Source organism: Phodopus roborovskii, unplaced genomic scaffold, assembly GCF_943737965.1.
Source record: "Phodopus roborovskii unplaced genomic scaffold, PHOROB, whole genome shotgun sequence".
Taxonomy (NCBI): domain Eukaryota; kingdom Metazoa; phylum Chordata; class Mammalia; order Rodentia; family Cricetidae; genus Phodopus; species Phodopus roborovskii.
Window position 1 is genome coordinate 22,696,121 of NW_026125391.1, and position 11,607 is coordinate 22,707,727.

General features: G+C 50.0%; 1 protein-coding gene across 1 annotated transcript in view; it reads left to right on the plus strand.

The window, feature by feature from the left end:
- The window catches only part of Epas1 (endothelial PAS domain protein 1), an 80,737-nt gene extending 72,770 nt beyond the window's left edge, over positions 1 to 7,967 (plus strand). Inside the window, exons 9-16 of the mRNA XM_051175212.1 lie at positions 124 to 338; positions 1,186 to 1,376; positions 2,077 to 2,187; positions 3,076 to 3,581; positions 4,274 to 4,400; positions 4,584 to 4,701; positions 4,863 to 5,036; positions 6,104 to 7,967. Coding sequence (XP_051031169.1) covers positions 124 to 338; positions 1,186 to 1,376; positions 2,077 to 2,187; positions 3,076 to 3,581; positions 4,274 to 4,400; positions 4,584 to 4,701; positions 4,863 to 5,036; positions 6,104 to 6,255 — 1,594 coding nt within the window. The 3' untranslated portion in view covers positions 6,256 to 7,967. The remainder of the gene's footprint in view (positions 1 to 123; positions 339 to 1,185; positions 1,377 to 2,076; positions 2,188 to 3,075; positions 3,582 to 4,273; positions 4,401 to 4,583; positions 4,702 to 4,862; positions 5,037 to 6,103) is intronic.
- Positions 7,968 to 11,607: the final 3,640 nt, after the last annotated feature.

Genomic DNA, 11,607 nt, shown 5'->3' on the forward strand with positions numbered 1-11,607 from the left:
CATGCCAGCAGTATCCCTGCCCATCACTTCATCTATCAGGCCTTCTCCGTGTCTGGGGGGAGCAAAAGGCTTTGGCTAAAACGAAAAATGCAGAAACTCTGACCAGCTCTCTTGTGCCCTTAGTGAGATTGAGAAGAACGATGTGGTGTTCTCCATGGACCAGACTGAATCTCTGTTAAAGCCCCACCTGGTGGCCATGAACAGCATCTTTGACAGCAGTGGAGATGCGGCCTTGTCTGAGAAGAGTAACTACCTGTTCACCAAGCTGAAGGAGGAGCCGGAGGAGCTGGCCCAGTTGGCCCCAACCCCAGGAGATGCCATTATTTCTCTGGATTTTGGTGGGTACTTCCTAGCCCTCATAAAGCCATGGAACACTCTTAGAATAACTCTATGACAAGCCTCTGCAGCCACACTTCCTCTAAATCAGAGCCACACTTGGCACATGCCCATGTGCCAACCGCTTCTCCATAGTCAGGCTCTGCTAGGCACAAATTCCCTGGCCACTGAGCTATATGACCTCATGAAGGGGTAAAAAAGAGGTGGGCTATGAGAGGGGTTCATTTTCCACCTGGCTGTGGGAGTCTGAGCTGAGGGAGAGAGGCCTTTCTGGGCATATTCAGAGAGGTGGTAGAGCAAGCACCTCATCTATCATCTCAAGGAGCATGCCCTGTCTCACTGGAAGTCGTTGTGGTCCAGGCAGAGTTCTCAGCTTTCCTGACTTTTCGGAGTGTGCATGGCAAGGCCTATGCAGTTGGCACCCTCTCCTGGGGAACTGTGACTGCTGGTCTTGGCTGCCATCCGCCCCCTTTGATGTGTGCATTTGAGAGACCATGGGGAAATTAATACCTCAGAGAACCCTAAAGAGTAATAAGCCATTGCCTTTGAGAGACTCCTCCTCTAGTAACTTTCTGGCCTTCATTCTGAAGTGTTCTGCAGGGTCTAGTAAGCTAGTCATCTCTGAAAGCCAAATGCTATTGGGAACTCTTCTTGTTAAGGAGTCCCCATATGAAATCATGGCTCTGGCCAGCAGCTCTTTGGTCCTAGGCTCCAGGGTATGAGGGTGTCAACCCCAGGTCCACTTTCAGGAGGACTCTTTCAGGGTCTTTGTGAAACTTCTGGGCTTCTTCCTCTCTGGGCTGAGCCTAGACCCGGTGAATATTCACCAAGCATGTCTTGTCTTTACAGGAAACCAGAACTTTGACGAGCCATCGGCATATGGCAAGGGCATTCTGCCCCCAGGCCAGCCATGGGCTGCAGAGCTGAGCCACAGTGCCCAGAGTGAGTCTGGGAGCCTGCCTGCCTTCACTGTGCCCCAAGCGGGCACCCCAGGGAACACCACGCCCAGTGCCACAAGCAGCAGTAGCAGCTGCTCCACGGTGAGCCCCACCCTCTGGGGGAGCACAGAGCGAGCCGGTGGGACCCCATGCTCTGCTGCCAGATGACTGAAAAGGCATTCTGGGAAGCACTGTCCCCCTCAAGTTATTGCAGTAGCCCCAGCAGTGCTGGAGGGACACTTATCTGCCAGAGCTGACTGCCGGCTTAGTCTCTGTCCCCCACCCCTATCGAAGTAGTAATGCCTGAAATTCCTGTGAGAATCGAGAGTTTGCTCTCTCTGCATACAGAAGACTTCAGCCATAGAACCCTGCTGGCCACAGCCTCCATCCAATTTGCACCTCAAGACACCCTAGGAGTGGGCCATGACCCTTTCACGGGGGTCACCTAAGACCACCAGAAATTACAGATAGTTACAGTAACAAAGTCATGAAGTAGCAGTGAAAATAATTTTATGGTTGGAGGTCACCAAAACATGAGGAACTGTATAAAAGGGTCACAGCATTAGGAAGGCTGAGAGCCACTGCTCTAGGAAGTGATGTAAACATCTCCTCATGAGGATACCAGGATTCAGAGAGGCTGCCCGGCAGATCTATTTGCAGCTTGTTAATAGTAGCCCCCCTTTATAGACCCTTGGTGGAATGGGGCAGAATGAGTCAGGAAACACGCTCGTCTGTTGATGTTGAACTTCTGGGAAGGTAAGCACCAGGTTCTTGACTTGGTCCTGTCCTTCTCGGTCTCCAGCCCAGCAGCCCTGAGGACTATTACTCATCTCTGGAGGATCACTTGAAGATTGAAGTGATAGAGAAGCTCTTTGCCATGGACACAGAGGCAAAGGACCAGTGCAACACCCAGGTAGGCCCTGTGTGGGTGATGAAGGCTCCTGCATCCCTTTGCGGAGATCCCGGGAATGCTGAGCAAAGCTCCAGGGACAGGGAGCTTGTCCTCCCACCTTCCCACTGCTCAGTCCAGTGCTTCCGCTTTTAACTCTCAACTTTGTCCCCCTTTAACACACACGCCAAACCACCACACCTGTAAGGAGGCATGTCCAAATTCTTTAACCAATGCAGATACATTTAAAAAAGAAATCATTTCATGGAGGGCAGTGGTGGTGCATGCCTTTAATCCCAGCACTCAGGAGCATCTCTGAGGTTTGAAGCCAGCCTGGTCTACAGAGCAAGTTCCAGACCAGCTAAGGATACAAAGAAACCCTGTCTCCACCACCACCATCCCCCAATTTAAAAAAACAAATCATTTCATTTACACGCTCTTTAAAAAACTGACAAAAGTGCTCCTGAGTTGTATATTCAATGATTAAGTGGATAGATGTGGTAGTGGCCAGCACTAGGGGCAATCCTCACATACCAGTCTGTCTCAGTCTGAGACACAGTTCTCCAGACAGGCAGTGTTGCTTCGGTACCATTCTCTGGGTCACTTAACTGTCACCACAGCGTGTGCCTCTGTTTATGGGTGTCCTCTTGTGACAACGGGAACATGATTGGGGGGGGGGTCTCCGAGTATCTGCTGGTGAGAATGGCAGCCTTTATAGGGCTTGTGAGGGAAGTGAAGGTAAGCTGCTCTTCATCTCAGGAGCTCAAGTGTAGCAAGAATAGCACGAAGGGAGAAGCCGGGAGCTTGCCTGAACAAAAGGATGGAGTGAGAGGCATTGTGGGTTGGGGGTGGAAGCGCCCAGTATGGGATAAAGGCGTGGGAAGGACCTGGGCTTTGCTGTTGTCTCCTCAGACTGATTTCAATGAGCTGGACTTGGAGACGCTAGCACCCTACATCCCGATGGATGGGGAGGACTTCCAGCTAAGCCCCATCTGCCCGGAGGAGCCACACATGCCAGAGAGCCCCCAGCCCAGTGCCCAGCACTGCTTCAACACCATGACAAGCATCTTCCAGCCACTGGCCCCAGGGGCCACTCCCAGCCCCTTCTTCCTGGACAAGTACCCACAGCAGCTGGAGAGCAGGAAGACCGAGCCTGAGTACTGGCCCATGTCCTCCATCTTCTTTGACCCTGGGAACAAAGGGTCCCTGCCCCCATGCTGTGGCCAGGCCAGCACTCCTCTCTCTTCTATGGGAGGCAGATCCAACACTCAGTGGCCTCCAGACCCACCGTTACACTTCAGGCCCACCAAGTGGCCTGTGGGCGATCCGAACCCTGAATCGTTGGGGGCTGTGACATTGGGCCCATCACAGTTGGGGCCACCCAACACCTTACCGCATGTCTCCATGTTCAAGATGAGGTCAGTGACAGATGCCTGGCTGGGGGGGACCTTACTGGGCAAGAAGGAGAGATCAGTCCATACCCACTAGTGGTGCTCTGGAGCCCCACGAGGCTTCCTACCCCACCATATCCCCTCACTTTGCAGGCAGTTGGCTACCTACCTAGTTGAAAGCCAGCACCCTCAAAGAAAGGAAGGAGGGCTTATTGAGTATCTCAAACCCCGGTGTCTACCTTTGGATCACCCCAAGGGTACTTAGGGCACAGATAGGTATTTAAGAAACATTTTTTTTGTTCTGTCCATACTCCTGTGCTTCCCACCATCCCAGGTTTCTACCCCGGAGCCTCTGTTGGACACATGCAGGCGCCAGCATTCCCAGAAGCTGGGGTATGCTGTCTATATAGTATGTGTCCTTTGTAATGAAGCACCCCCCAGATGGTCCACAGTGGGAGGCACTGAGCCAAAGTCCTTGCAGAGATTGATGTCATCTAGCCGGGCAGCCACCTGTGAGGGCAGGTCCAGGTGACTGAATGCTTAGGCATTTCACCAGGTAGAGGAACAGAAGGCGGGGCCACTGCTGTTCACGCCTTTTGGCACTCAGCATTCTGAGCCAATAAACTGCCTTCATCATAAGTATTGGGTCCTGGTGAAGACACCAGGCAGTGGGAGGCCATAGGCCACGTCACACTGTTCTCTCTTCTGGGATGTGGTAGGTCTGCAAAGGACTTTGGGGCTCGAGGCCCATACATGATGAGCCCAGCCATGATAGCCCTCTCCAACAAGCTGAAGCTAAAGCGCCAGCTGGAATACGAGGAACAAGCCTTCCAAGACACCAGTGGGGTAAGCCACCTCCTTATGGTGACCACCATGCGCATCTCAGCCTGCTGGGCAGAGATGCACACAGTTCAGTCCAGTGGTGAGCACCTCCCTGTGTCTGTACCTACTAAATCTGTGTGGTACCCCCCACCCCATTCCACCCGCCTCCCCCAGCCCTCTTCCTCCAGCTACACTTCATATCTGCAGGGGGACCCTCCGGGCACCAGCAACAGTTCACATCTGATGTGGAAACGTATGAAGAGCCTCATGGGAGGGACCCGCCCTCTGATGCCTGACAAGGCCATCAGTGCAAACATGGCCTCTGGTAAGCAGGCGTCTAGTGGAGGGTCGGAGGCTCAGAACCCATTCCCTGAGCCTTGTTGGAACAGGCTACACCCATGCCAGGAGCGGGCTCCAGAGTTTAAAGTCTCTACCATCTGTCCTATCAGACGGCACCACATTCACTCTCTGACTTGGATCCTGCAGATGAATTCACCCAAAACTCCATGAGAGGTCTGGGCCAGCCACTGAGACACCTGCCACCCCCACAGCCACCATCTGCCTTGAGCCCAGGGGAGAATGCCAAGAATGGGTTCCCGCCACAGGGCTATGCCTCCCAGTTCCAGGACTATAGTCCTCCAGGAGCCCCAAAGGTGTCAGGTGAGTGTTTGAGAGCTCACACCCCTCCCAGGGTCTGATGCACACCGGTGGCCTGACTGGGCAGGAAGCTGGGAAGCAGCCACTCACACAGCAGGATTGCAGGCCATGTTCAGAGCCTCTGCTCAGGTCCCAGGCAGCTATGACAGTCCAGAAGGCTCTTTAGTCAGCCTCGCTGCATGAGCATGGATTAGCCAGGACCTTCATTGTACCAGGGAGTGTTTGACGGCCCCCTCACTGAGAATCTGAACTGAGAAAGGGCTCTCTGGATGTGTATGAGCCCAGAGAGGGCAGAGCTACAGTTAGTTCTGACTAATTTAGGCTAGGGAGGCTTCCAGAGAAGGACATAGTATAAGGAGCCCAAGGCTGGGATGGACTTCTGAGGAAGATAGTTGGCGTGGGCTTGCTGCTCCCAGAAGGAGTGAGCTAGAAGGCTTCGTGTCTATGGGGCTTTAGAAAGACTCCTCCAATGGTCAGGTCACCTGCAGGCTCTTGGCACCTTAAGATCATAAGTCTATAGCTTTTCCTTGACTCCTCAATGCCTGAAGGTACACAGAGCATACCAGGACATCTCTCTGGAAAGCATTACAGGGGGCTCAGTGACAAGGCTCAGTGACAAGAAAGCTGGAAAGTTCAGCTATTGCCACTGACTCACAGATGTGTTCCTCTGCTAGGCAAAATAATTTGGGGGGGGTTGGTGGTGGGGGTAGCAGGGAGAAATGTATAGTTGTGTTCTCAGTCTGTGGAATGCCCAAAAGTTTAAAAGAGAGAGTCACTCACCCCCTGGTACATATCTGGTCAGCAGCAGTCAGCAAATGACAGGTTTCTGTGGCAGTTGAAATTGAAGCAGAAATTATTTCAACGTAGATTATTTTCTGACCATGATTGAAAGAAGGGGAAGCAGGTGGACCCCAGGAGGGCGAGACCATCAGGATGTTGCTCTGTACCTAAGCAACGAGACCCCGAGACTACTGTGTCTGCCTTCCTTGGGTCTCAGCACCACTGGAGACATGAGTGCCCTTCCCCATGCTTGGGTCAGGGTGTTAAAATCCCCTCCCCCCTCCTTGCAGGCATGGCCAATCGACTGCTGGGGCCCTCGTTCGAGCCTTACCTGTTGCCAGAACTGACCAGATATGACTGTGAGGTGAATGTCCCTGTGCCTGGAAGTTCCACACTCCTGCAAGGGAGAGACCTTCTCAGAGCTCTGGACCAGGCCACCTGAGCCAGGGCCTTGGCCGGGCATGTTCCTGCCCTGCCACCTTGTCCTGCCAGCTTCACCTTCCGTCTGTGTTGCAACTAGGTATATCTAACACCAGCACACTTAAGAGATGTACTGACCTGGCCGATCTGCCAGGTCACCAAGCAGTGGCCTTTATTGACATGCTCACTTTATTATCCGTGTTTTTAAAATACATATTTGTTTTACTGTCGATGAAAATGCCCTGAAATTTTGTAAGACTTCCCCCTCCTTCCCTTGAATTATCTCTAATTTATATTCCCCAAAGGTTTCTCTTCCACATCTGTTCTAACAAGCGTGGAGGAGGATGTTGGCTCTCCGGTTAAGGAAAGTTTTGGCTTCACTCGACTGAAGTGGTTTTGTCATTGTTGTTGCCAAAGAGAAAAGGATTTTCCCTTTCCAAGCACCGTGGTGGATGTGCGCTCTCTCTCTCTCTCACACACACCCATTACCTTATTGTAAACTTTAGTGTTTTTAAACAGCCAACTCTATGCTCTGGTTTTGATACGACTCATGTGGCAAAAAAGCAAATGTGAAGGGTGAACTCCAGGGTCACCCGTGCCGCTACACAGTGGCCTTCCTGAACCGTTTGGCGGAGTCCCCCACCTCGCCCCCAGGTTCAGTGGGTTTTTTATTCTTATTACTCAAAAGCAAAGCTGAGGTTTTTTTTTTTTAAAGCAAGATTTATATCTGGGTTTAAGTGTTTATCATATATATGGGTACTTTGTAATATCTAAAAACTTAGAGATGGAATCCTGCTCACATACTTTCTAGGGCTGTTATTTTTATTTTCCTCAGTGTTCTAGATACTGTAGAACTGTATAGTAGTTCCCCAAGCCTATACTAACACTGCTATGGATCCCCGCCCCCTCTCTGGTGACCTTTTGCTTTTGTGAAATGTCATAGGTGTGACAAAAAGAACCCCAGGGGTCGAGTCATCAAGGGCAAAGCATCGCAAGCTATCTTCTGTCCTTATATTCCCTGTGCACTATGTACGTACGCATGGTTATTGTTGCTACGAGGGCTCTGACGGCACGTCGGGGATGGGAAGGATGGGATTTCACTTTGTTCAAGTGCACTGAGCAAGTGACCCTACCTGTCTCTCTGGTGCGGCACACTGGGTATTTCCACAGCTACCATGAGATGGTTTGAGTGGGGATTCACAAATGATGGACTGATCCAGTCCTGTGAGCTAAACTTGGTCTGGTCAGCCCCGCACAGTCAAGGTGCAGCCCCGCCGGTAGGCGAGCAGTAGGCCGACCTCCAGGGGTCTCAGTCACATGAAGTGACGTGAATAGGTAGGAAGCACTGAAAATAGTGTTCCCAGAGCACTTTGCAACGCATGGGGAGGAGGGGGACCACCTTTTGGGTGTGTGATACCAATCAACAGCCGATGTTGTTGACTCAGGTACAATAAAACAACTTTAAATACACACAAAACCCATCAGGCCAGAAGGCAGTAAGCCTAGAGGGACTTACCGCTCACACCAAAAATTAACTTTCAAAGTCAGTCTACCTAAAATTACCTAGGCATGGTGTTGTCCAAATTGCACAGTGGTGCGCAGTGTGGCCTGACACACAGGGATAGAACTTGAAGGGTTATTGATATGTAAATGATGCTGGTATTTGGTTTTCTGTGTTGTTGCCTCAGCATTAAGGGCATTTCCTTTTGCAGTTTTACTAAAAAAAAAAACAAACACTGAGAAATATTCCGAGCTTCATATTAACCTTTCCTGTCAATGTAACAACTTCGTGAACATTACTGCATTGTCAAATTCCTACTGACGACATTATAACTGTATGGGAGCTTAACTTTATAAGGAAATGTATTTTGACACTGATATCTTATTAAAATATTCTGATCCTAGTCCTGCGGCTGCCTCTCGTTTCCTGTGCATTTGTCATGGGCTGTATCGTGGAAAATAAATTCCTTACCCAATGGCAAAAATGAACATTGGAACCAAGCTGGACCAGATGATTGACACCAGCCAACAGGAAGTCTAATGAAGGAAGGAAAACCTTTGCACCTGGCTGGTGCCCAAGTTCAGACGTTGTTTGCTAGTGTCTGTATTTCTGTAGATACCTAAGTGCCCTTTTCAGTGTAGGCTTAAAAAAAATAGGAAAGAAGCCATGGTCAGAATCCACCTTCAGAAATCCACGAGGCACTGAGGAGTATGCTGGTCTTTGTGTCTTCACGCCATGCATCCAGCAGAAGTTCCAAGGAGAAGGGCATTTTGGGTCAAGGTCTTCCTAGGTAGGCTGTAGGTTGAAGAGAAAGACAACTTCAGCCAGAGACAGGACATGACAGAAGGCCAGCACTAGGCATGGAACTGATATGTTCCCTATTTCAAATGACACTTCCGTCAAACTCACTCTTCTGGTGATCAAACGGGTGTCTTTTGGGTGTGATGGAGGGAGAAAGCCAGCAGCATCCCTATTTTTATAGACAGCCCTATGACCAGCGTGCCAGCATCCCCTTGAATGACTGCCTTGGGTTCATTGTTACCTTGTTAGCTAGTGTCCATCAGCCTAAGGGATGCTGTACACAGGCATCTTGCAGATGAGACCAGGACTCAGTGGTTTTCAAATGTCCCCTATTAGTGTCTAGGATGCATACAGCTCACATCTAGTGCTGCTCTCCTCTCAGGCCCCAAAGCTGGCTATGACACATCTCTTATGCTAGGGCCCATTTACAACTTCAAATAGAAAAATCTTGTCAGAGCTGGGTCAGTGATTAAGAGCACTCGTTCTTTCAGAAGTCCCAGGTTGGATTCCCAACACCCATGTGGCAGCTCACAACTATGTGTAATTCCAGTCCCAGGGATCTGATACCCACTTCTGACCACCACAGGCACCAGATACGCACATGGTACACATGTGAGCAAAACACACATACCACATAAAATAATAAATAACTCTAAAAAGAAATTAAAATGGCATTCCAGTCAGTCTTAGTTTAACGCCAGAGCTTCTGGGTATTTTTGTTTCTGGTCTGCTTGGTTTCTGGACCTTGAGTTGGATTGTCTGGACCCTGCCAGGGTCTTCCTCACCTGCAAACATCACCTACTCTTTTCTTAAGCTCTTCTGAGGATGACACACTTCACCTTGAGACCCAGATTAACTCAGAGCATGGCAAATTCAGAACTCGAGCTTGGAAGAATGCAGCCCTGGTCTCCAGTGACTGCACTGGGGAAAGGAGCCTCTCATGCCATTCTGCGACAAAGTAGTTGGCCTAAACCATACACCCCAAACTGTGGCTGACCCGCCAAGCCCTGTTAGAATGGGGAACAGTGTCCAACATCTCTGACGTCCAAGTGTCCAGCAAGCAAGCAAAGGGGAAGCATAAAGATGTCATTGTTCCCCATGGGTCAGTGTAAGAAGTATGGTTTTTCCGCCTGCCGCCTGGTCTTGTCCCGCCGCCACGCTGCCAGCCCCAAATAATGCACAAAGACTCTGTATTTGATACAATGCTATTGGCCAGGTGCTAGTTTCTAATCGGCTAGCTCTGTCTTAATTACTAACCCATTTCTATGTATTTCCATGTGGTCTTACGGAGAGCGGAGGAATGGCGGTTCTGTTCTCTCCAGGCTCTCCATCTTGGCTCCTCCTTACTACTTCCTCTTCCTCCTTGTCTCCTAGTCCCTCCTATCCTCCTTTCCTATTGGCCAACAGTCCTTTCCTATTGGCCAACAGTGCTTTATTTATTAACCAGTATGAGAAACATATATACATAATGGCATCTCCCATCAGGTCAGTAGGCATTTGGTCTCCTTTGCATTGCATAAGCACAAGGCCCAGAGCCTACCCAAGCCACTACTGCTTCATATTCATGCAGGGAATATTGGCTTGACTGTTCCCAATTTCATAGTGTGGTTTAGGAGTAGGTACATGCCTGAATGTGATGTACACAGCCCCAGGACCAGGTAGATGACAGCTGTTGAGCCCCTTGAGTGCCTCCTGCCTATAGGAGTATTGTCCTCTCAGTGGTACATGCTATCACAGTATCCCTCTAGCTGGTACCCTCCAGATCAGAACTCTCTCCAGCAGGGGAGCATAAACCCAAGTTTGGAATACCTAGAGATTCTACTTGCCCTGTAGAGCTTGGCCCAGCCCCACTTCCTCAGTGCAGGACAAACTGGTCAAACGCTGAGCTGTGGCTTGGCTGAAGACATGATGTAGACTCATTTTCTTTATGGCGCTTAGGTTTCAACCATCTCCTGCTTTTTTCTCTTCGTGAAAAAGAATGTATACTCTGTAGAAGAGTGGTCAGATTAAGCGATTCTTTCTTCACAAGGCCAGGTTCGTGCAGGATCAGTGAGACGGACGGGCTTGGTTGTGCTAACACAGATTGTCTATGGATGCTGACAGGAGCCTAGAATTAAACCTCATTCTCTAGATTATCAATACCTATATTTTATAGCTTAGGACACCGAATCCCAGGAAAGCAAAGCCTGTAAGTGACTTGCTTACAGTCCTACTGGGATTGAGGTGAAGGACTAAGAGCAGACCAAGGTAGCATCATAGGGACAGGGACCAATTTCTTAGCCAGTAGACAGGACCTCCCACATACTGCCTATTCCCCAGTATGGTCTCCTAGGTCTCCAACCTCTTCCTGTTCATCTATAAGAAGGTACTTTCCAGTTCCACGATGATCAAAATGTTACCTCTGCCTCTTCAAAAGGCTCCTTTAAACACAGTGACCCATAAGGGAACTGTTTGGCCCCTCTGTAACCTCAGTGTGAAGTCTCAGTCGATTCCTACTCTTACAGACCAAACCTCCTGTGGCCTCACTGGCCAGGGCTAGAGATACACACTTTGGGAAACACAATAGGTAGTCGGTGCTTTAGTCCATGAGAGGGGAGGAAAATGATTGTAAGAGTAGACAAAGAAAAGTAAAGGTCTTTGGAGAGGGCCTGGGGTACTGAAATAAGTGGGACTAAGGAAAAACAGTGAGCAACAAGACTCACCAGGAGCAACCAGAGAATAGCCCATGAGTATCCCCAAAGCCAAAACAACAGCGTTTCACCAAAGAGGGGAGCACGAACTGGGTGGGCCTCACAGTTGGCTGAGAGGTAAGATAAGGAGAATGAATGGCCCCTGGAACTTGCTAGCATGCAGGTCATGTTGGCCTTACAGGAACTGTCCAGGTGGGGAGTTGAGGACAGAGCCCAGTGGCAAGCCGGGGGTGCAAAGATGGTGGTGCTACCCAACTCTTCCGAGGAGCTCCCTGGGGAGCGTCCCAGGAAGGGGAGCAGGAAAAGATTGGGCCTGGAAGGAGATGTGTGTCACAGGACTGAGTGGGCTTTCATTTTTAATATTAAAAACTTACAGTTTTAC